We start from the raw sequence: 23,871 nt of genomic DNA, 5'->3' as shown, positions 1-23,871 counted from the left end.
CATGTCCTTAGAAAGTGGCCCAACTTCGCCTTCTTCTGCGCCTAGGACTCAGGTTGGTGGGGTGCCAGGCAAATGACCCGTTTCTGTGGCTGCTGTCCAGCCTGTTATTCCCACTGACTGCTCCGCCTTCTCCCCCTGTTGGGTTTTCTCAAGGATGGAGCCGGCCTGGCTTGTGTTTGTCAGCCTGTGTCCGGGCTGCTCGGGCGGCTGGTGGCCTGGCTCCCGGCACCGCTTACCACGTCCTCCCCCAGGAAGCACCGTGTCTTCCCAGGAGCAAGCAGCCCAATTACCTTTCAGTCTCCTTGGCCGTAGGGTTAGCGGACAGAGTTGGCCGGGACCGATGACAGAATGGCTGATTTGCTTTTTGGCTGATTTGGGGAAGAAAATACAAACATAAATATCAACCTGGGGTACAAACAAAAACGTTGAAGGTTGTGGGAAATAACAGAAAAACACGAGTAACTCTCCCACACGCTGCCTCGAACCGATTCCCTTGCGGACCCTCTTCACTTCTGGAGAAGCAGGGAAGGGCACCTTCTTCTCTTTCCCGTCGGAGAGCTGCCTTTTGATTTGCAGTGAGGTTAACTGGTGGATGCAGAAAATTCCACAAATAAATCTCAGCCAGGAGCAGGCTTCTACTCTGTAATAACCCGATTGGTGCTTCTCACCTTCTCACCAGCCAGGCCCTGGCCCCTCACCCTTTACCACCTCCCTCCCTCCACCTGGCTCCCCATTTGCATCGGCTACTTTATTCTCCTGCGATTTCTGCAAACCCAGACTCTCCAGTGATCTCTGTTTCTCTCATCTTCTCGTCCACGTTCAATTTGTTGAAAACCTGCTTCCACTATTTCCCCATCATGGAAGTCCAACCCCCCTGATTATATCACTTCTGGTTACTAGGTCCTTTCCTGAAGCTTCCCTCCAACTCCGGTATCTTGTATCTATTTTTAGTTTTACTTTTAAAATATCTTTTTATTGATTTCAGAGGGAGGAAGGGAGAAGGGGAGAGAGAGAAAAAAACATCAATGATGAGAGAGAATCATTGATCGGCTGCCTCCTGCATGCCCCCTACTGGGGATCGAGCCTGTAACTCAGACATGTGCCCTGACCGGGAAGCGAACCATGACCTCCTGGTGCATGGGATGATGCTCAGCCACTGAGCCACACCAGCTGGGCTCTTGCATCTATTATAGAAAGAAGAAAGACTTTCACAGCCAAAAATGCACATCTCTCTTGTGGACTTCCCTCTGGTATTTCATCACCCCTGAGCTCAGCTTCAGTATCCCCGTCCCTGACATTTGTCTGAAACTGGAACATCTTTGCAGATTTTTTTTTATACATCTTTTCCTCTGAGTCTCTCAGATGTGTGAGATTGTGAGAAAAGAAATAATTTGCCCAGGAAGCATGTGTCTCTTTTGTACCAGGGAGTGGACTGTTCCTTAAGCTTCCCAACAGTCTAATTTCTTCTGCCGAGTGTTGCGGTCAAAGTCGTCGGCGTTACTGTTTGCACAGTTCCTTTATCTTCTGTTGTCGTTTTCGGCACTGCTGAGGATTCTGGACTCCTCACCCACCCTTTCCTGCCCTGAGCAGAAATCGTGGCTCTTTCAGGGTCTTCTTTGTGTTTCCTCCCTGGCTTTTTAAGAATCCACTCTGATTACCTTGGCCTCCAACATCCTGTCCCCAATCCCTCCTCTGCGACAAACTGCCTGGCGATTATCTTATCAGATTCTGTATTCACATCAGAAACCTCCCATCAGAGATACTACCCGGCCTCATTTCTTCAGCTCTTCCCCATCCAGTGCCCTATCCTGCAGCCCTGCCTCTGGGGAAGGAGTGCTCAGGCCTTGACTGCAGGATGCTGACTCGCTCCAAAGCCAGGATCTCGTGGCGGGGAGGTTGGCTCCTAACACATGTTCTAGACATTGTTTTTGCTTCATTCTCGCCCAACACTCCTGAGAACAGAGCTGAGCTTCCACAGAGCACTTTTTCATCAAAATTCAAAGTGCTTTGAACACGATCCAGCCCTGCGGTGCGCCTGTGTGGTGAGTGGGTGGCGCGTATTTTTATCTCCTTCTATTTGAGTGAAGGCAGAATCCACTGCATCAGGAGCCCCAGAAAGCCGAGCGCAGTGGCCCGTGGGTCTCGGCTCGGTTTCCTTTCCCGGCCGCCCTGGACCTCCCTCTGATGGAGTCACACACAGAAGCGACGCCTTTGCGGGCAGACTCACCTGCACACGCTTACATGGCTCCCAAGAGACGGTGCTTATGGCATTTGGAGACTGAGTAGACATGGGATTTGAAGTGGGCCCCACTGGGAAATTGTTCTGAAAGGAAAACTCATTTAGGACCAGGAATTCAAGGCGTCCACTTCTAATGCCAGTCCCTCTCGGAGCACAGACCCGCCCTTGTGCTGAGCTGCCCATCACCTGGCATGGTCCTCCTCGGAGGTCCTTCCTCACGGTCCACATTCCGCTGCCCTTGGGGCAGCCTGCGCCCGCTTCTCTGGGTCGCCACTCAGACCCTGTTCTGGAATGAGCGAGCGGCACTGCCTGAGATTCCTCCCTCTGGCAGGTCCCTGGCGCCTTGCATGGCCTGGGAAGCCTTACAAGATTGCAGCCCTTTAATTGTCCTCTCGCCTGGCTCACGTCCACTGCTTGGTGCCCGATGGCGCTGCAGACTCTCTTTCTCCTTGGCCAGGCCTGTGGGTTTTATTTTATTTTAAAAAAAATTTTTTATTGATTTCAGAGAAGAAGGGAGAGGGAGAGAGAGAAACATCGATGATGAGAATCATTAATCAGTTGCCTCCTGCTCGCCCCCCACTGGGGATTGAGCCCACAACCCCAGCATGTGCCCTGACCAGTAATGGAACTGTGACCTCCTGGTTCATAGGTCAATGCTCAACCACTGAACTACACCAGCCGGGCTGACCTTTGAGTTTTATAACCAAGAATGTCCAACCAGCCGTTTATCAGTGGGGCTCAGGGAGACCAGCTCCAGGTGCCAGCCCCTCGGGGCACACTGCAGGGTCTCTCCTCCATCGAGCCCTCCCGCTCCCCATTGATGACCAAAGAGCAACTGCAGCCCAGGACAGCCTCCCAGGAGTGATGTGAGCCTCGGCGGCCTCCAGAGGATCCATGCTGCTCAGGTGAAGGGCGCTTCACATGGGGTAGCTCATTAGAAATGAACAAGGCCAGTTCTCACGCTGCCCCGAGCTTGCCTGCCCCTGCTCCCAGGGCTGTTTCCAAAGGTGCCAAGGAAGCCCCCAGAGCATGGATGGCGAAAAGGAAGGAGAGCGAGTTCTTTTGTAGGGGAGTGGATGGCGAGGCTGTCTCCTGAGTCACCTTGAACATACAAAGGAAGCGGGTCCATGGGGTGCCCTCTCACGGGGTGCTCCTTCAGCGACTCCCCTGGGCCCAGAATTTGGTGCAGCCCGGACCCAGCCAAGCAAGTGTACCTTTAAATTCAGGAGGGCAGGAGGGTGAGTTTCCCAGCTCAGAATGGGGATGAGTCCCGCACTCCCCCGCCTATTTTAGCCCAGGCGCTGCCATGAGTGGGCCTGGCCCCCGCGGAGCCCTCTCCTGTGGCCACGGTGTGTTTTGTCAGTGGGGAGGGATGCTCAGTGACTAACTGGCAAGAGAATCTTGGTGCAGTCTTTCCCTGTAAGGAGATGAAGAATTTTTTCAAGTTGTGACTTTAATAATATCGTTCCATCCGCCCGGGACCAGTTCAGCTTGCATTCCACACACATTTTGATTACACACAGACAGAGAAGGCCTAGTCCTGCATCTCCAGGGCCTAAGAATTCCTAAGGGGAGACCCTAAAGCAGACAGAGAATTGGGAAATTGCCTGGTAGTGAGATGGAGACACTTAAAAGTGTCAGCCCACAGATGATGGAAATAAAGGTGTGGTGGTGGCAACACTGCAGGGGATCTCGGGAGGCCTGAGGAGGAGGAGGAGATGAGGAAGGGTGTTTAAGGCGGAGGGAAAAGCATATGTTAAGGTCTAGAAGTCTGGGAAACAGTTTAATTGTTCTTTCAGTCATTCCATTTTGTTTTTGAAATTGTTTTCTCCCTCTGCCCCGATAAATGCATTCTGGAAGTTTTATGTTTAAAAAAAAATTGCTGAAATTGGCTCTCTGAGGAGCAGCAGGGTCCCCATTGTGGAGAGTTGATGAGTTTGGACTTTCTCTGAGGGGTGTTAAGCAGTGGCTTAATGATGTTCACAATGAGAAAGCATCCATACACCAGATGCACGCTCTTGTTATTGCTGCCTCTGTGTCTGTGGCTCTAGTCAGATGGAACGCGCTCCGCACGGAGGGCAGTGAGGAGAACCCGTCTTGAGGGTGGGAGACATGTTTGGAGCCTTTTGTCCTAATCCGAGAGAGCCTTTTGAGCACCTGAACCAAGACCAGTGGCCGTGGGAAAGGAAAGGAGAAGTATTTAGGATATTAAGGTGAGTGAGAGAGAAGTCAAGGCCAGCCTGGCAACCTTGTGGGTGAGATAGCCGGGATGGGCGCCCAGTCAGCCCCGAGAGAGGTAGTGAGTTCAGCTGGATCAGCTTGCATTTGAGGTGACTAAGGGACACCCAGGCGGACATGTCCAATGAGGAGTTGGTTGTCTGGAGCTCGGAAAGATCTGGGCTCAAATTAGAGATATGGCAGCTGTAAGCAGGTCGAGATGAGTTCTCCTCTGGAAAGAGTGGAGACAGGAGAGAGAAAAAAAGATGAGAACAGACTTGGGCAGGAAAGTGAAAGAACCCAAAACAATAAGCAAGTCTATGAAGGAGACAAGAGAAGTGTGGGATTGGGAAGAACAGTGACCCAGGATCAGTGGGCTGCCATCTCCTTCCCTCTGAAATCCTAATGGCTGCCACACACACACACACACACACACACACACCAGACACACATACACATACACACACACACACATACCAGACACACACACACACACACACACCAGACACACATACACATACACACACACATACCAGACACACACACACACACACACACACACACCAGACACACATACACACACACACACACACACACACACACCAGACACACACACACACACACGTGCACGCGCACCAGACAGAAAGTTTTTCTTACCAGGAAACATGGGCCATGTTGGGACTCTTCTGGTGCCTTCTAGTGACATATGAGATGCCCTCATCACTTGTAAGTGTGAGAGAATAGTGGTAATAACAGAAACACCCTCTGTGTTTAGAGAATTGGGTCTTTTTGTGAAATGAAACTTCCTAAATGCATCTGTGGGGGAAGAGGGAGAAAATGGTTTCAAAATACCAAGAACAGAATTGAATGACCATAATGTAAAATAACTGTGCAAAGAGTGGGCATGAAAGTGCCTGCCGGCATTAACTTCTGTTTCGCAGGGAAGGTAGGCTGAGAATTTTCACCAGAATCTTCCTCCTGAGGTTAAAAGCACCTTATATTTGGTTTCCTCCTTAGTTTTATTTCATGAAGATGTGTTTTTATCTAAAATGACCTCTTCTTGATGAGGGTTTAGGAAGAAAGAGGCCAAAATAACCTTTGCTGAATTGGGGTAGGGTAAATTCTAGAGGAAATGCATTGACTGGTTAACAACCTCCTGGAAACACAGGATATTACAGAAACATCAGGGGTTAGTTATCATTATATGTTATTGAAGCCAAGGGGGTGAGTCACAGACAGTATAAGAGCTTAGACAATGAAGGGTTAAAATATACCTTTACCCATTCATTTCAAACTGAATTCTTCACCAACACACATTTCTAAGGCAGAATCAACACAGGCTCCCAACCCAGTGGTCCAGGAACAAGAGACCAGTGTTTGGTTTTTTGGCATTCCATCGGCACCCACATGTTGGGTGGGATGAAAAAAACAAGTCTCACCAAAGCAGTCACAAGAGCTGAAACCTAACTTTATTAGTGTTCTCTGCTAGTGAAAGTCATTTTTATCAGATGCACTTCTAGGATTTCTGTATGTTCAAGACAACAAGATACATTCTGGAGACACACCCTGGAATATGCCACGTTCTACTCAAACTTAATTTTTCAAAATGCCACCAAAGCAGGGACACATGGGTTTTGGGGTTTTTTTGAGGTTGTGTCTGTGAAAAACAGAGATCGAATCCTAACATAGTCTTAAAAAAATGATAATCAGAGTATGTTGGATTGCTTTTCATGAATGGAAGTGATTCAGTTTGGCTATTTACAGCTGGTCCTCAAATAATGTCACTTCGATCAACATGGTTTTACTATAACACGATTGAAATGTCACAGAAACTTGACTCTTGTTTACGTCAGTTAGCCTTTAGTGAAATTGGTTTCGTTATACATTGTTTCGAGGAAGGTTGCAGAAGCTATCGACAATGATAAGTGAGGACTGACTGTATTGGTGAGAGATGGTAAAATACGAGATACCTGGGGTAGTCATGGATATGTGTGTGTGCAGTCAGGGTCAGGAGAGCCCGGTGGCCTTATTTTGTCAGCTCTGTGCAAGTTGTGTTTTTTATATGTTTTTATTGATTTTTAGAGAGAGAGGAAGGGAGAGGAATAGAGAGAGAGAAACATCAATGAGAAGAGCATCATTGATCTGCTGCCTCCTGCATGCCACCTACTGGGGATTGAGCCCAAAACCAGGGCATGTGCCCTGACCAGGAATCAAAACCATGATCTCTTGGTTCCTGGGTCCATGCTCAACCACTAGCCACACTGGCTGGGTGGCAAGTTCTTAATCTCACAGCATAATGGCAAGACATGAGCAGCATCAGCTGTGTGGTTATAAAGCTGGTGGGGTTGCCCTGGCCGGTTTGTTCAGTGGATGGAGCATCGGCCTGCAGATTGAAGGGTCCCAGGTTCGATTCCAGTCAAGGGCACATGCCTGGGTTGCGGGCTCGGTCCCCAGTGTGGGGCGTGCAGAAGGCAGTTGATCAATGATTCTCATCAATGATGTTTCTATTTCCCTCTTCCTCTTCCTCTTCCTTCCTCTCTGAAAACAATACTATATATATATTTAAAAAGCTGGTGGGGCAAGAAGACCTCCAAGTGCACTGGTTATGCACATATTTGGTCAGAGCACAGCCTCTGCAGGCTGCTTGCCTCCCACACTGACATTGGCTCTGCCGCTCTCTTGCTGTGTGACCTCAGACAAGTCACTGAGCCTCTCTGTGCCTCGGTTTCCTCATCTGTGAACTGGAGGTGACAATCAAACCTGTCTCATATTTAATTGCCATATGACAATTAAATCATTTAGTTGTAAAGCACTGAGTACATTTCTATGGGAATATATGTCTGCCACAGAGCTGTCTGACCAACTGTAAGAATTGCATATCCCAAAATTACCTTCGTTAGCAAGACCAAGTCTTCATTAAAATAGTGGGTCAGACAAGTAAGAAATGGAATTAAATTTATTCTTAAATCACAGTCCATAGACATTCTAGGAAGTACTAACTTTCTGCTTTAAAAATCCTCCATGGAGGGAAATGACTATCTGGCCAGTGGCAGGAAAACGGGGACTCAGACCAGACCTGGGCTCTGCCTCCAGTGAGCGCTGGCAGCCCAGCTCCGTCTGTCTGTCCATCCGTCCATCCGTCCTCTGTGCCTCAGTGCTGCCATCTGTGAAGTGGGGACGATAGCAGCTGCACCTGCCTCCCTCGGGGAGTGCAGGTTCAGGTCATTGCAGTAAAGTAAAGCCCGCCCCTTTCTAGGCTGCTCACCTGCCAATTGGCTGAAGCAGATTTGCCAAGTGCCTAGTTTGTCAGATTACGTGCTTGTCCAGTTTCCCAGCCCACTGTCCCTGGTTTGACATTTAATGACTTGTTATGTTTCTTCTCATTTTGGCAACCTCCATCCAGTGCCTGTGTGCAGCTAGGCCAGTGATGGCGAACCTTTTGAGCTCGGCGTGTCAGCATTTTGAAAAACCCTAACTTAACTCTGGTGCCGTGTCACATATAGAAATTTTTTGATATGTGCCACCATAGTAAAACAAAGACTTTTTTTTGATAATTTATTTTATATATTTAAATGCCATTTAGCAAAGAAAAATCAACCAAAAAAATGAGTTCGCGTGTCACCTCTGACAAGCGTGTCATAGGTTCGCCATCACTGAGCTAGACCTGTTCCTGGGTCCTTGTCTCCAGGCCTGAGGACCTGCTCTGGGGCCTGGAGCTCTGCTCTGGCAGACCTGCCCACGTGGTCTGAAGCGGAGAGCAGGCTCCTTATCAAGCTGTCCTGGGTAAGAGGACTGAACAGACTACAGCTCGGCAGGCGGAGGATTAGGGACTTAACTCTCTTCTTGTTCGCCGATAGAGATCGCCATCTTCTCAAATCCCACATTGGCAAAGGCACGCTTGCCAGTGGATTGTTCCCTTAATCTCTCCTTATCTCCCTTAATGTCACTGCCCGCGGTGCACGCTCGGCCAGCCCTATGATGCCGTCCGTGAGGCCACCTGTTCCTTGTCACACAGTCCGAGCAGGGCCCTGCTCCACGCAGGGGTGTGGTCACAGAGGCGGGAGAGGGATGGTGAAGACTGTGTGGTACCAAAGTTGGGGGACACCCCTTATCCTGTTCCGTAAGCATGCACAAAGCAGGCACCGTGGAGACCACGGAGAAGAGAAATTGGAGGCACCATGCGCTGGAAGGCAGTGCAGGGTGTGCTGTGGGCAGCCTGGGAGAACCATGACGAATGCAGAGATTACTACATGGAAGTCCCTGGGTTTTGCAGGCCCATAGTCAGGGGGAGAGCCCCGCCAGGTGGAGAAAGTCAAGGTCTGAGGGTGCGCAAAGGGAGAGGCAGGTTGGCGAGGCTGGAGGGAAGCGTCTTGAGTAAAGGGCTGGGCTTTGGGGGATGTCTCCCTGGGTTGCATGAAGGGGGACCCAGCAGCTTACCATGTGCAATTGCAAGCGGGCGGTTTCCTTGGTAACGAGGGGAAGCTGGGATTGACTTCAGGGTTCAGTCTGTGTCAGAGGTCAGTTAGAAGGCGAGCAGGAGGTCGGACCGAGAGGGTGGAATGCCTTGCTGAAGTATTTGCGTTTTTTGTCCTAACAGCCCCAGGCAGTCACTGAGTTTGTAAGGGGAGTCATTGACTGAGCGTTGAAGACAAGAAAGAATGTGATGAGCAAGCCTTGGCATGTCCTCTTTGCTTAATTTTGCATTTTTCAGATTCAAGATCACTTATTTTTAGCCCCTTTCACCAGCTCCGCAGCCCTGGCTCAGGCTCTGCGCCCCGGGCCAAGGTGTCATCATGGTCATGGGATGGTGTGCCCTGTTCTTGCTGGGTCTTCAGCGAGGCGCATCCCCGTTGCTCCTTAATCTGCCTCCAGGCCAGCATTACCCCCCGGGGGGCCGTCTGTACGCAGTTGGACGGGCAGTTATTTATATCCATGCTACATGTGCTGTGTGACAGCCTCTTAATGTGCCACTTCTCAGAATAATTTTCCCTACAAGGGAGTTTCAACAAGGGCGAACAGAAACTGCTTCTGGAATATGTTCTCCTCTGCTCTGCCTCTCTTGACTGTTCTCAGACCCAACCAGAATGTTCCTCTTTCCGCATAGGCAGGCTCTATTTAGCAAGGGGAGGGGCTCCCTTCCTGCTTTTGCATTGCTAACTCACACCTCAAGGTTGATACCCCTTTCCAAATACTTCACTTTTTCCTTGCTGTTCTTCCGTTCTCTTTGGGCCAAGAAAGAGCCCTGTTGTAGGCCTATAAGTGGATCCAGAAACAATTATTTTGCCAACAGACAAGGTTCCAAGGTTCCAGGCTCCATTTTCCTGCACATTTTGGTAGTTTCCGCCAGAGGACAAAGGAAAGAGCAAAAACAGGGCGAATCAGCAAGACCATTTTTCAATTCTAAGCAAACTCCCAGGGGTCATGGAGCGTGCGCTTATCAGCAATCCTAATTTACTGGAATTTCTGCAAATTCTGTCTTTTGGTTAAGCATCTCACAAGATGATGATGGGAATGCTGTTATATAACTTTCCAGGGGATCTGGGGACCTTCACGCAGGGAGGTGAAAGTAAATAAGATTTTACTGTAATCTAGACCTTATATTATAATTCAAGATTGGAAGGGGGGTGATATACACACCACATTTGTATTCTGCATAACATTTTATGACCACATTTATCGAGTGCTTATTATATGCCAAATGCTTTGCTAAGCGTTTTATGGAAATCTTCTCACTATGTCTTTACTCAGTTCTGCAAGCTATAAGTTACTGTTATTGTCATCATAATAAGAGAGGCTTCGAGACATTACAGGACTTGGCTGGGATCACACAGTTAAGGCGCCTAGGAAAAAATCCAGCCCCAGTCCTAACTCCAGAACTGACACTCCTAACCACTTAGCACTAAGGTTTTTATCTGGCTCACCACTCCTCCTTAATATGCCCAAGTACCAAGTACATGGGTTCCAGAATAATAAGAGTCTTTAAGTTACTTGAATTTTAATTCCATTAAAGGAGACAAATGTAGAGGAAGAACGTAGATGAGAAGTCTTTACTCTGCTCCTATTTAAACCCCGTTAAGGGCTTCCCATTGTAGGTGGAATAAAGTCCACATCCCCTCGTGTGGTCTACAAAGAATTAGCTGATCTGATGCCAGCCTGCTTCTTCTGCCTCATCTTTTACTCCTCTCTCCCTGCTCAGGAGCTGAAGGTCATATAGATAAGGAGTGGCAGAACCAGGATCCAAACTCAGGCAACCCGGCTCCAAGGCCATGCTCCTAACCACCTTTCAGTTGGATGGATGGATGGATGGATGGATATATGGATGGACAAACAGGTGGACATGCACACACTTGGATGGATGGAAGGGAAGAAGAAGGGAGGGAGGGAGAAAGCTCATTTAAAAGAAACATGTGATTCTTCTTAGAGTTCACACAACCCATCACATTAGCAGCTGTAAGACTCATCAGCAAGGTCAGGATCCCCATCCACAAAACAAAGTGCATACGTGTGCTCTTATCCATCCAGCAGGTGAAATGAAACTCTAGCCCAGGTGTAGAGAGGGCCCCTGACCAACTCTAGGAGCTGATTCCAGTTAGCTCAGGATGCCAGCCTAGACAGGTGGGATGCTTTTCTGTCCGGTCAGTCACCTGGGCTGCATGCCATGCCAGTCCCTGGTCCCAGAGGCGATGGGCAGGGCGGACCAGTGCCTCTCCTAAGAAGCCCACCTGAATCACCTGAAATGACTTTGACCTGTCTGACAAGCCATTGTCCCTTCTTACTCATCAGGAAAGCCATATTCTACTTTTTAAGGTAACTCTTTTTAATTTTTTGTTTATTTAAGATTCATGGACACCTTCTAAGTGTAAGTTGTTGAGGAGAGACATGGCTAAGTAAGACACAATTGTGCCATAAAGAGCTTATCCCCGGAGGACAAGAGGAGTGCAAAAACCAAGCACAATACCAGAAAGATGAAATAAGTGCTAAATGGAGTACAGGAACAGTGGTCATTGATTCTGTCTGGGAACAATGATATAGGATTCAATGAGTAAAGTTGCCTTTTAATGTAAGTGTGACTTGAATGCATGTAAGTGTCCCAAACCCAAGAATATAACAGCTCAGTGAATTTTCCAACCAACGACTATTCATTTAGTTACCACCCAGATCAAGATAGAGAATGTTACGCAACTGTCAGGGACCCTCCCCGCCAATTTCTTCTGTATGAATAAACAGATTTATTTATCTAACTAATAACTCTTGCATGGACAGTTTGGTTGCTTTGAGTTTTGGGCTCTAACAAGATAGTGCTGCTGCGAACATGCTCATACTTTTCTCATGCAGCATGTACTGCATGTATGCATCTCTGTTGGTTTCTATCTTTGGGTAGAATTGCTGTGTCATAGGGTATGACTGTTTTAGCTTAATAAATGCTACCAAACTGCTTTTCAAAGCGGGTAAACTATTTACACACCCATCAACAGTGTATGAGAATGTTGTTTGTTCCACATTCTTACCAACGTTTAGAACGTGTCATACTTTTACTGTAGCCATTCTGGTGGGTGTTTGAATTGTTTAAATTTCTATTTCCCTAGTGACTGAAAAAGCCGAGCACTTTTTCATGTGTTTATTGGCCACTTAGATACTCTATTTGGGGAAATGCCTCTTCACATGGTGGCCATTTCTCTGTTGGGCTGTGTCCTTTTCTTACTGAGTTATCAGGGTATTTTATTTATAGATCGCCATTGCCAGCTCACTGTCAGGTAATGGTGCCACTGTTTCTCCGACTCTGGGGTTGCCATCCTTATCGTACCTTTTAATGAAGATCTAATATAATTCGATGAGCACTTTTCCTTAGGGGTAATGATTGTTCTGCCCTGTTTAAGAAACCTTTGCCCAGCTGGATGTCATGGGTAGATTCTCCTGTTATATGGAAGCTTCTTGGTTCTTTGACACTGAGATCTAGAAGCCACCTGGAGTTGATTTTTGTAAGTGGTGTGAGGCAGGGACTCCTAGCTCATATTTTCCAATGCATATATAGTTGGCCCTGCATAAGTTATTGAAACCTCTTCCACCGCTGTGTTACCTTTGTCATAAACCTGGTGACTGGATATATAGGTCTGCGTCTAGACTTCCTGTTCTAGTCCATTGTTCTGCTTTTCCATCCGGGGACCAATAGCAAGATGTCTTCATTACTAGAGTTGCATACTGTCTTCTATCCAGAAGTGTAATTCCTCCAGGTTTATAATTTAAGCTAAGTAAATAATTATTATTTTGCTAGTAAAACGGGTAACCACTAGCACTTATGGGTGCTTATTTTATCTCAGTGAATACATGAACCATGTATGGCAGCGGTTCTCAACCTGTGGGTCGCAACCCCTTTGGGGGTCGAACGACCCTTTCACAGGGGTCGCCTAAGACCATCGGAAAACACATATATAATTACATATTGTTTTTGTGATTAGTCACTGTGCTTTCATTATGTTCAATTTGTAACAATGAAAATACATCCTGCATATCAGATATTTACATGACGATTCATAACAGTAGCAAAATTACAGTTATGAAGTAGCAGCGAAAATAATGTTATGGCTGGGGGTCACCACAACATGAGGAACTGTATAAAAGGGTCGCGGCATTAGGAAGGTTGAGAACCACTGATGTATGGATTTACATTTAATCCCAGCAGCAATCTGATGAGCTGGGAGACATTGTCTTTTTCTTTCTTTTTTTTTAACGAGGACATTGAGGTCCATAGGAAGTGTAATGTGATCAAGGTCACATTGCTATTAAATAGCGACACCGAGATTTGCACCCAGGCCAGCCTGCTCCAGAACCCCTGCTCTCTCACCACATACGCTGCACGCCTGGGACGTGGCCGCAGGCCGTCCTCACAGAATTGTCTCTCTTCCGGTGCTGGGGTCTGATTTTCAGCCCTCACACCAGTCAGGTGTTTTGTTTTGTTTTTTAATTTTTTAAAATCATTTTTAAAAAATCCTCATCGTTAAAAGTATTATAGTCAGTATTTTCTTTACCTCTCTCAGTGTCCTTCTAAAAATGCCCATGGGAAGGCGAACAAAGAAGCCCTGGATTAGCTGCTGTGTGTCTTTTCAATGTCAATTTCATACTATTTTTAGGCCTGATAGAGGATAGAAAGGAATATGCAGTTCTATTAAACCAGGCTTCGGGGCTGGGCAGAGCTGAGCGGGTGTCTCGCCTCTGATCCCGGCCCTGAAGTAGCAGGGGTGGGAGCGTCTGTATTGGTGGACTCGCAGCAGTGGGGGGACCTCAAGTTCGTTGCCCTCACTCTCCTCTTTCCACCTCTCCCACCTACCGAAGGTCTGAACTTTTCACATCTTCCCACTCAGTGCCCAGCCTTCAAAACCAAGCCATTAAAGAATACTGTGTCCAAAAATAGAAAGCGCCAAGGTCACGGGGAAGATTTTCTGCAAAGGTGTAAGGTACACACTCACATTTGCATCTGATAACTCATCCAGGCACTGTAGACTGACCCCAGAGCCACAAGCAGCGCTAACTGGAGTTTCCGTGCTGCGGATAACTAACCAGTTTTTAGTCACTCCAGCAGTTCTCACGTATGGACCGCTTTCGTGGGCATGTAATGGATCCCCTTCTAACTGTAACTCAGAATGTTAAAGCAAAATGCCCTTTATGTTGGGCACATTCGGTAAAAACATCAGAATTTGCTCGTGCCCCCCCACACCTGCTGACCTCCAGGCACTGGTGAATGGGCTCCCAGTGTCTCTGAGCATAACGGGGTCGTGGAACACACGGAAGAGAGCTTTTCAGCATCGGAAACATTGCCTAGGTCTTAGAAAATTCCCATGGAAAAGCAGGAATTATATGCATTCGCCTGTCATCTTGTCATTCTATCTTTACGCAACAGTAATGGTCTGCATTAGGTGATATCAATAGGTCAGGAGGGTATAAAAGCAACTAACAATTTTCTGATGAGAGAAAGAGTAAATACTAGGTCACCAAACATCTTCTAAGCCTACCCAATGCTTCTTTGATGCCTTAACACCCGGAATGAAATGTGGAGCCATCCTGTCATTCAGGGAGATGCTAATTTAGGAAGTAAAGTTGAGGGCGGGTTCAGCCCCCCAGCCCTGTGATTATTGATGGGCACCTGGGAGCTGAAAGTTCATTATCTGGTGAGTGAATATGTGAGCATGTGTGTGTGTGTGTGTGTGTGTGTGACTGTGTGTGTGTGAGTGACTGTGCATGTGTGTAGTATTAGAATTTTAAAAGTGGCAGGAACTTTACTAGTCCATCTTACAGGTAAGAACCCTGGGACCCAGGGAGCTGAGGTGACCTTCACAAGGTCACAGGCAGCACCGGAACCTGTTCTCTGTATTCCGTGCAGTAGACATTGTTCTCTGAGGCACTAGCAAGGATGTCTAGCTCAGCTCACATCATCCAATGGAAATAGGAGAAAACCTACTTTGAAAGGCAATGTGCCACCTGAGAGCGCAGCCTTCTTTTATTGTTAAGACATAGGTGCATGGATTGTAACTGCCTGCAACGCTGGCCTATTTATAAACGAGTTGGGTGTCAGTAAAATAATAAGAACCCTTTTTACCATCAGCTCTGAGGACACCTAAATATTCCACACTTAAAAGACCATTCAGTTGATTTTTATAAAGTAGAATCTCATTGTGTTAAAAATAGTGTGCTTAACAACCATTTTGTTTTTTAAAAGGTGTTACTATTTTTGTCTCATTGAAAATTTCTCTCTGGATTTTATTTGTAAAATCATTGCATACTACTTCAACATTTTTTCCTCAATAGGTGTTTTTATTTTTCTAAAGCGCCTGTAAGCCCCGCCTCCCTGTTTTTCTTTGCTTGTTCAACCCTCTGCCTTAAGGACCTTCTTCTCGGGACCGAGGCCGTCCCCTTAGGCTGAGGCCTGTTCACATTTCCCAGTGGGGCGGCCAGGGCCAGGGGCCCTGGACAGGAGTGAGCATCGCCATCCTGTGGGCTCACAGCTGCGGTGAGCCTGCCTCTTGCCGTCACTGTTCCTGCCTAAGCACGAGCTGTGGGTGGAGCGGTTCATCTTCAAAGCAGCCATCACAGGGAGCTGCCCTGAGCGCTTCACATCAACGGAGGCAGGAAGCCTGCTGCCGGGCCAACTGCACTGGGTTACAAATGCTCATTTGGGGCCACCCGAACGAAGCTCCTGGCAGAAGGTTTAATTTCTTCGGGATTGTACAGTGAAGACAAGCACAGTGCCCGCCTCCAGGGGTGTGCGGAGAATAACGCGTGCAGAGCCCTTGGTCTGTGACATGGCCCAACAAACAGGCCCTGTTATCAGCGACGTTGCCGCCCTCTCTCTTCACCCAGGCGGAGCAGGGCTTGGTGGTCTCAGCGCGCCTGGCTATTTCAGCTCTAGCAATCCCATCAAAACGTTAACTAGGGCATAAAGCACACACATAATCCCACTGGGCCGGGAAGAGCGAGTGTGATAATGTGATTAATGATGAGTGTTTGGATGGCAGTGGTGCCTTAAAGTGCTTCTGTGGGCTGGTAAATTTCATGGCTTCAGTGCTTCTGAAAGTGAGCCTGGCAGCTCATTGCCCGGGGCGGCAAACACAGTCCGCCCGTGTTTAGTTCCAGGTTCCCTAAGCAGCTCTGTCTCAGGTCTGGCCTTCACTCTTGCCGCCCCTCTGCTGGTCACTCAGGCTGGGGATGGGGTGACTTACATGTTCTTGCCTGTAATTTCCGAGATGTGAACAGGCTCAACTAGGAATTGGGGGAAAGCAAAGAACAATCAGTGTTCCTGGGAAGGATACACGGGCAGAGCATCCGTTATCACCCACCGCCTCGCTCCATATTTACGTCAACTTTTATCCATTCCAAGCACTTTTCCAAGAATCTTGTCATGTGATCCTCTCTGAGGCCTTTGGAAAAGCCAGAGGAGATTCACTTCCACTTTTTTTGTTAGGAAAACCAAGGCTCGCCCTGGCTGATGTGGCTCAGTTGATTGTCATCCTATGCACCGAAAGGTTGCCGGTTCAATTCCCTGTCAGGGCACACACCCAGGTTCTATCCTTGGTCAGGGTGTGTGTGGGAGGCAACCACTTACTGTTTCTCTCTCACATCGATGTTCCTCTCTCTCCATCTCCCTTCCTCTCTAAAACAATCAATGAAACATTAAAAAAAAAAGAATCAAGGCTCAGAAAGACGAAATGACGTGCTCCTGCTTGGCAGGCCCTGGACTTGAACCCGTCTTCAGCCCCAGACCCTAACCCTTTCCACATGGCTCACGCTGCTGCTAGTCCATGCCCTTACCTCGTCTAGAAGAAAACCGCTTTCACCTGTCTTCACATGGGGTTCCACCCTCCACAGGGGTGAGCTGTACAAACACTGGACACTGTTGCTTTAAATTGTTCAGAGGTTGGGAATTCACTGTATTTGTAAAGGATGGCGACAGAAGAGGTCAGTGTATAAGAACTTGTGGTCCTGCCAGAGCAGAGTGTGTCCCTTTAGGTCTGGTCAGGGACCCTTCAACTGCATGAGAGGATTCTAAGTGAACTTGAGGTTCAACCAAGTGGCTGTAGCAGGGCTCCCCCCAAGTGCAGAAGTCTCTGCTGTAACCCACCCGCCCTCCTCTCCTGGGCTTCTGGGGCTTGAAATTCCACCATTTAGAGCAGTGGTTCTCCACCTTGGCTGCACATTAGAATCACCTGGGAATCTTTTTAAAATCCTGATTTCTGGGCCTCATCCTCCGGAAATCCTGTTTCTTGGTTACTAATGTTGTGGCTCCACCCCATCACAAAGAAACAGAATTTCCGGAGGATGAGGCCCAGAAATCAGGATTTTAAAAAGATTCCCAGGTGATTCTAATGTGCAGCCAAGGTTGAGAACCACTGATTTAGAGCCTTGAAGACTGATTGGCCTTTAAGAGGTTCCAATTAGCATAAGAATTCTTTTACTATACTTAACAGCTTATATTTAAAAAAATAAAGTAGGGTTCTGTGTTGGGGGTCACAAAGACAAGTTCCTTGGACTCTAGTATCGTTGTCCATAGATATGAACGGTATGAGGCCTGGTAGAATCAAATGTGATGCGTGGGAAAGGGCTATGAGAGTGTAACCTGGACAGACAGCTGAGAAGAGGTTGGGGCTGAGGCGGGGGTCAGGGAAGAAGAAGAGGTGGCTGCACCTGGAGCTCAGAGCCTGGAGTCTGACCCGAGGAAACTTGACAATAGGGGGCTCGCAGGCAGGTTGACTGGCCTCATGTTTTGGCCCAGGATCTGACCAGTTGTGACCTTGAAAGCCACTTGGATTGCTTTAACCTCCAGCCACCTGTGTCTGGGAGTGTAAAGCAAGTGGTTAATGGCACCAGATGGTTAATGATCTCAAATGTCCCCTACCCACTGCCTAAAGGGGGGGGAAAGAGCCCCCTGGAGGAATAATCAAGGAAACTGCTTTCCAAGTTGCAATTAATTGTGTATGCAGGGAAGCTCATCCTCCGCCAGTGGGTCTGTAGAGAAAGGAGAAATTAAGGGAGGAGGAGGAGCTGTGGTGGAGAGGGAGTTCTGCACAGTCTCCATAAGGTTATTGAAGGCAGATACAGAGCTCATACTCAACACCAGAGATCTGGGCCAGGAGCAGCCCTAAGGCTCATGTCATGCTGTGGCTTAGGACCTGACTTACGTCAAAAATTGTGCCTATGGGTAGGTCTGACAATCCGACCTTGAACTTCAAAGTTGCACAGCATCTATTCTTAGGTTGCTTTTCAGCATTTCTTTTACCCGCTATGGCTTGAGCCAACTATGCCTCCCGTCATCTCTCCTTGGAGCACCCCCACGGGGCTGTCCCGTCATTCCCCTCCTCTCCCTTCTCTCTCCTCCAGCCAGTGAGACCTGCAACGACTTCCACCCGATGTTCTTCACCCACGACAGATCCTTCGAGGAGTTCTTCTGCATCTGCATCCAGCTCCTGAACAAGACCTGGAAGGAGATGAGGGCGACTTCCGAAGACTTCAACAAGGTAAGGGGAACCGGAAGCAGAGGCAGCACCTCGTCCCCCAAGGAGCCGCACTTTGCAGGCCCCTGGGCCATGTGTGGAAGGCAGTGGGCTGTTGGGAGAATGGGGACGACTGGATTTCAGGTCGCTTTGAGAAAGAAGGAAGGAAGACATGAGGCTCTTGGTGATGCCGTCCTCTCTGGGGATGAGCTTCGAGCAGCTGTGCTCCTTTGGGCTTACTAAGCTGAGGCCAGCAGCAGAGGCGCTTTTGTGAAAAATAATGTTGAGATGATCTTACGTCTCTTCCGTGACATGACTCTGGAATGCCTTGTTATTGCGAGGTCTGTGGGGAAAACGCCTCCCTTTCACCTGTGCAGGTGGCGGACCTGGAGATGATGAGGTCAGGAAGGCTGCTTGGTCCAGGGCGCTGGGTTTCATTGTGGATTGTGGATGTGTTGAGACAATTTGCCCTTGACTGTTAAATTGCAAGATCTCTTTCAGAGAGTTGCGTAAGTCTATATGGAACATCTTGTGGTTTAGAGAACGCATTTGGTTCACTGAATGGAGGAGTCCTTTGGTTTTCTGTAAGAGTGTGAATTTCATGTTTCTTTCTGTTGGGTGGAGAGAAGAGTGTTGAACAACTTAGAGGAACATGTGGACTTTTCAAGATAAACAAAAGCTTTATCCTGAGATAAAGGCCTTATAACAATGATAACATGGCTCATAAATGATGTTGGGTGCAGGTGTATTTCAGCCTTGAATTATTCTAATTTGCTACTGTGTCGTCAGCCTCATCGCCCACGCCCACTCACCTGGTCCTGGGGGGATAACTCTCTAAAAGTAAGCATCTGATCTCATCAGCATCCTGGGGCCCCGTGGGCTTGTGCTTGGGGCACAACGTAAGGGTAAGGTCTGCACTGCAGCTCTACTTGATCTCTGGTTGGCCTCTGCCTCCCACCACCTTTTCTCTGAATATACATCCCCTCTCTCCCACCGCAGTTCTGGTTTGTGGCATCTGGAACTGATGTAGGTGGAAAAGAAAAAGAAAGAAACCAGGAAAAGGAAAAAGACACCCTTCCCTAAGCCGCAGTCAGGCTCCAGCCTGTCTCCATCAGCACAATGATCTTACCTGCGGCTACAGCAGAAGCCTGCGGTCCATCTCAGTCCTCCCGGGCCATTGGTTTAGTTCACTGACATGGGCCCCAGTGGCGCCCCTCTGTGGCGAGCACTGATCTGGAAGCTGCAGCTTAGAGCCGCCAGGGGTGTGAGCAGCTGTGCCCACAGACAGGCACAGTCAGGAAGGGACCTGGAGGGAAGCCCAGTATTTCCTTTGTGATTATAACTGCAACCTCCCAAGCGTACCTCACTTGATCATGAGAGATTTTGCAATTCAGGTGCAAATCTTCCCTGGGAGGGAGGGAGGGAGGGAGGGAAGGAGGGAGAGGCAAGGTGGTCTGACAGTAAGTTCAGTCAAGCCAAAGAAATAAGGAGAGTTAAAGCTATGGTCTTTGAAATTGCTGGGGTCACTTCGCCCTGGATCAGTTCAACTCTTCATGTTCTGCGGTGTTGCTGGAAACCATCCGGTCTCCAGCTCTTCTGTCCCAGGAGAAGGGGATCTCAGCACTGCCATGTTCCAGCACCACGTGTCCATCTGCCTTCTGAGATTCCCTGGAATTACAGAAGTCTGCATTTTTGTAAGTGATAACAATACAGACCTTATTCTTGCTGATCTATGCACAGATAAGGTGTACGGAAAACATTACCAAATTCCTGCAGAGGAATGGCTCAAAGGGTTGAGCTCTTAGACACCTAACTCCTGTAGAACTTGAGGGTTTTGACAGGAATGCACTGTTAGCAAAGGAAACCGAGGCATCGGTCTGGAAGAGGTGAGAGGCCGGACCAGGGAGCTGAGCAGGGCTCCCGGGTCTGTGTGGTTCCCTGTGGCCATGTGCTCCGGTTGGTGGCAGTGACATCCTGCCTGCTCAGGGTAAGGCGACAGCAAACCCTGCCGTCGCTCCGACACTTCTTTCAGGATTAACACGTGACCAGAGGCTTTCTGCAGCAGCTGCAGGGCCAGGCTTCAGGTACAGGTTCTTACTGTGGCCTGCGCCACCGGCCTGGTCAGAAGTGATCGAATGTAGGAACACATGTGGGCTTGGTGTTACTGGTTCGATGGAATGTTTTTCTTGTTTCCTAAGATTGTCCAAATCTGAGCTGAGAAATATCGGGAAGAAGCTCAAGGTTAGAGAGCATTCCTTCTGAACTTTCTTGGGCAGCGTCTCAGGCTCTGGCCACTTTGTCAGGAAGCATGGATGGCAGCTTTCAGCGTCCACCTGAAACCTGGGGCTGCCTTCTTTAGCTCATGTCTGGAGAAGCAGCAGCCCTCAATCCAAAGTTTAATTTTCCCAACAAACAAGACAAGATCCCAGCAGATGCAGGAATCTCTTTGACAGCCCCCCTGGAAGGGGACAGGAGTTGTAGGTTTCAAGCGCTTGGTAGTCAGTGCCACAGTGAGAAGTGGGGTGCGGAGAAGCAGCTGTCTTTCTGTCCTAGGACTTGAGAAGCACCAGGTAGGATTTTTTTAAAATTTATGTGAGAGAAGTAGAATTACAGAGGGATTCAAGTATTATGCTTTGAAAGTCCTTTCTTCCAATTCTCAGTAGAGCGTTCTCTGCAGAATAATCCATTGATTCGGGCCATTGGGTTTGTATTCTACGTTTTTTGCCTTTTGTTTCTGATATTTGAGAGCACACATTAGTCACTGTTCTGGGCATCAGAGGGGAGCTTGAACTGCAGCTGGACCCTGGCGCACATGTGGCCCCATAATCCTGGATGGAGGCCCTGGTTTTGAGCAGGGCAGGAGGGGCATGCAGCGATATGGGTACTTTAGGTACAGGAATCTCACCGGCAGATTCTGTCCCTGACTCTGCTCCCTTTAAAACGTCTAACAAGAGTCTACACGTCAAACTCTGTATCTGTGCGTAGCAGTTTCTCAATCTTGCCCGGGCATTGGAACCACCAGGGAAGGGGGAGGTGAAAGCCTGGTAGCCCCGTGCCCACTCACCCCACATACCAGTTACATCTCTGGATGGGGCCACAACGATCATTGAAGATTGTTGTAAAGGTGGATTTGGTCACTAAAGGTGCATTGTGTCCGTAGGGTCACCATCAGTTGATACACATAACATGTGACCACCAACTGCTAGGGATTGCGGGCACTGATGAAGTAAGATGCTCATGGGTCTGCAAGGCCCATGTAAAATTCCTGGCTCTGCTACTCAGGAGTATGCCTACAATAGAAAGTCAAATATATATATATAGTGGATCCCAGTCTCCCACTGCCCTCTTTTATGATGGCATGGTAGTAAATTGAAGTAATAAGTGTAAAAATTCTTTGAGGAAGTAAAATGCATTTATAAAGTGTTATTTTTGTATGTGATAAGATCGATTCTGTCTGAAAAAGGAGTAAATTGCTCTTTTTCTTTAACACGTTTTTATTGAGTTAATTGGGGTGGCATTGGTTAATAGGTTGTGTAGGTTTCAGGAGCATGATTCTGTAACAGCCATCTGTATACAGTATTGTGTGTTCACCACCCCAGGTCAAGTCTCCTGGCATTTATCCCCCCCCCCCCCCCGTACCCTCTCCTACCTGCCCCACCCCGCTTTCCCTCTGGGCATCTTATACTGTTGTCTGTGTCTGTGAGCTTTTTTTAAATTGCATTTTTCAAAATAAGACATTTTTTGGCCATTATGTTTTTTAAAAAAAGGAAAGCTGTGTACCCCAAATGAAGTTCTTAACTGAATAAGGTAGCTCGTTTAACTTCAGCAGAAATCGTGCTGAAGCTGGAAATTTCACGGATTCTGGTGGTGTCGTCGTCCACCACAACTCCCTTAGGCCCCTTGGTTTTCCACGTGACCAGCACAGGTGGGTAACCTGATCAGTGGTTCCGCCCTCTCGCTCTCCTGAGGCAGCTAACACCCTTCAGCAGTTACCTAGCTGCCCAGACTTCTCCCGGGATGGCTGAGCCTTCAAAACATTTGTTCATGGCATTGGTGTTACTTTAGATTAGGGGAGGGGAAACCTTGTTTCTGCCAAGGGCCATTTAGTTATTTATAACATCATTTGAGGGCCATACAAAACTATCAGCTTAAACATTAGCTGCTATATTTGGTCACACATTTAATTAACTGACCCCTAATGCCTTGGCAGGGCCAGACCAAATGATTTCAAGGGCCTTATACGGCCCTGGAGACAGACATTCCCCACCCCTGGTGTAGATGCTAGCAAAATCGGCATCAAAAGCCAAGATCCAATGAGTTTGCTCTGCTTTCCAAGGACCAAAGTGGAAGAAACCAATGATTTGAAAAACGTAGTCACTCTGGCACAAAAGCACGATTTTAAACCGTCACCCAGCAACACAGTAAGCAAAGCACAGCCTGATGGAGATTAGACGCTCAGGCGCGCAGATAAGAAACCATTCCTTCCCATAGGAGAGCCTGGGCACCGGAGGCCCCAGGCCCAGACAAAGCCGCAGCTGCCCTGGGAGGCTATGGGCTTCGTGGAGTCAGCGGAGAAATCCTCTGTCAGGAAGGACGAGGGAGCAGCATGGAGGAGGCATCCTGAAAAGTCCCAGGGAGATTGTCCATGGAGCAGAGCCACTATCTAGTCACATCTAGTGGTGATGGGCAGTGTAGAAAAGGGATTGTTTGGCCCAGCCAGTGGTTGAGTGCTGACCTATGAACCAGGAGGTCAGGGTTCAATTCCTGGTCAAGACACATGCCCGGGTTGTGGGGTCGATCCCCAGAATGGGGTGTGCAGGAGGCAGCTGATCAATATTTCTCTCATCATTGATGTTTCTGTCTCTCTCTCCCTCTTCCTTCCTTTCTGAAATCAATAAAAATATATTTAAGAAAAAAGGAAAAGGGATTATTTGAAACCTTAAAGGTAGCGATCGCATGAGTAAAAAAGGGAATATATTTGCTGCCACACTGCCTCCAGCTTCCTGACTGTGTGCGTGGATTTCAGGGGCAATTACTTATCCAGGAGCCCCCTTCCTAGGCTGGGCCCGCTCAGCCTCATGCGATGCACACACTGTTGGTCAGCCGAGCTGGCTCAGGGAATGAAAGGTGGTCTGTAACCCTCCACATGAATAAACATGAACGCCATTTGCATGAGGCAGGTGACTGTAAAATATCTCAGAGCCAGTTGTGAAAGGAGGCTTTGTGCACGGCCGCCCAGGGGACGCCGGGAGGACTCGGCGTGGCTTCTCTTCATTAGAATTCCACCGAGCGCTGCTGTTATTGATCTGAACGGAGCCTGGCGTGGCTAATAAAGTAGGTGTGCGTCGTAATTGAAACATTAATATTTAAGGAGAGAAGTCTGTTCAGGGGCCCTAATGGCATGGAGGTGCTGTCCATTTCTCAGCTGCCGAGCTG

At 48.2% G+C, this 23,871-nt stretch overlaps 1 protein-coding gene across 3 annotated transcripts in view; it reads left to right on the top strand.

Moving 5' to 3' along the window:
• Nucleotides 1-23,871, top strand: part of ELMO1 (engulfment and cell motility 1) — a 391,973-nt gene that overhangs the window by 258,098 nt on the left and 110,004 nt on the right. For all 3 annotated transcript variants that reach the window (XM_059655863.1, XM_059655865.1, XM_059655862.1), the window contains one exon: nucleotides 18,323-18,459. In XM_059655863.1, the coding sequence (XP_059511846.1) occupies nucleotides 18,323-18,459 (137 nt within the window). The remainder of the gene's footprint in view (nucleotides 1-18,322; nucleotides 18,460-23,871) is intronic.

The sequence above is a fragment of the Myotis daubentonii genome, chromosome 10 (assembly GCF_963259705.1).
Source record: "Myotis daubentonii chromosome 10, mMyoDau2.1, whole genome shotgun sequence".
Taxonomy (NCBI): domain Eukaryota; kingdom Metazoa; phylum Chordata; class Mammalia; order Chiroptera; family Vespertilionidae; genus Myotis; species Myotis daubentonii.
The sequence above is the reverse complement of the archived record's forward strand: the minus strand, read 5'-3'. Positions and strand labels throughout refer to the sequence as shown.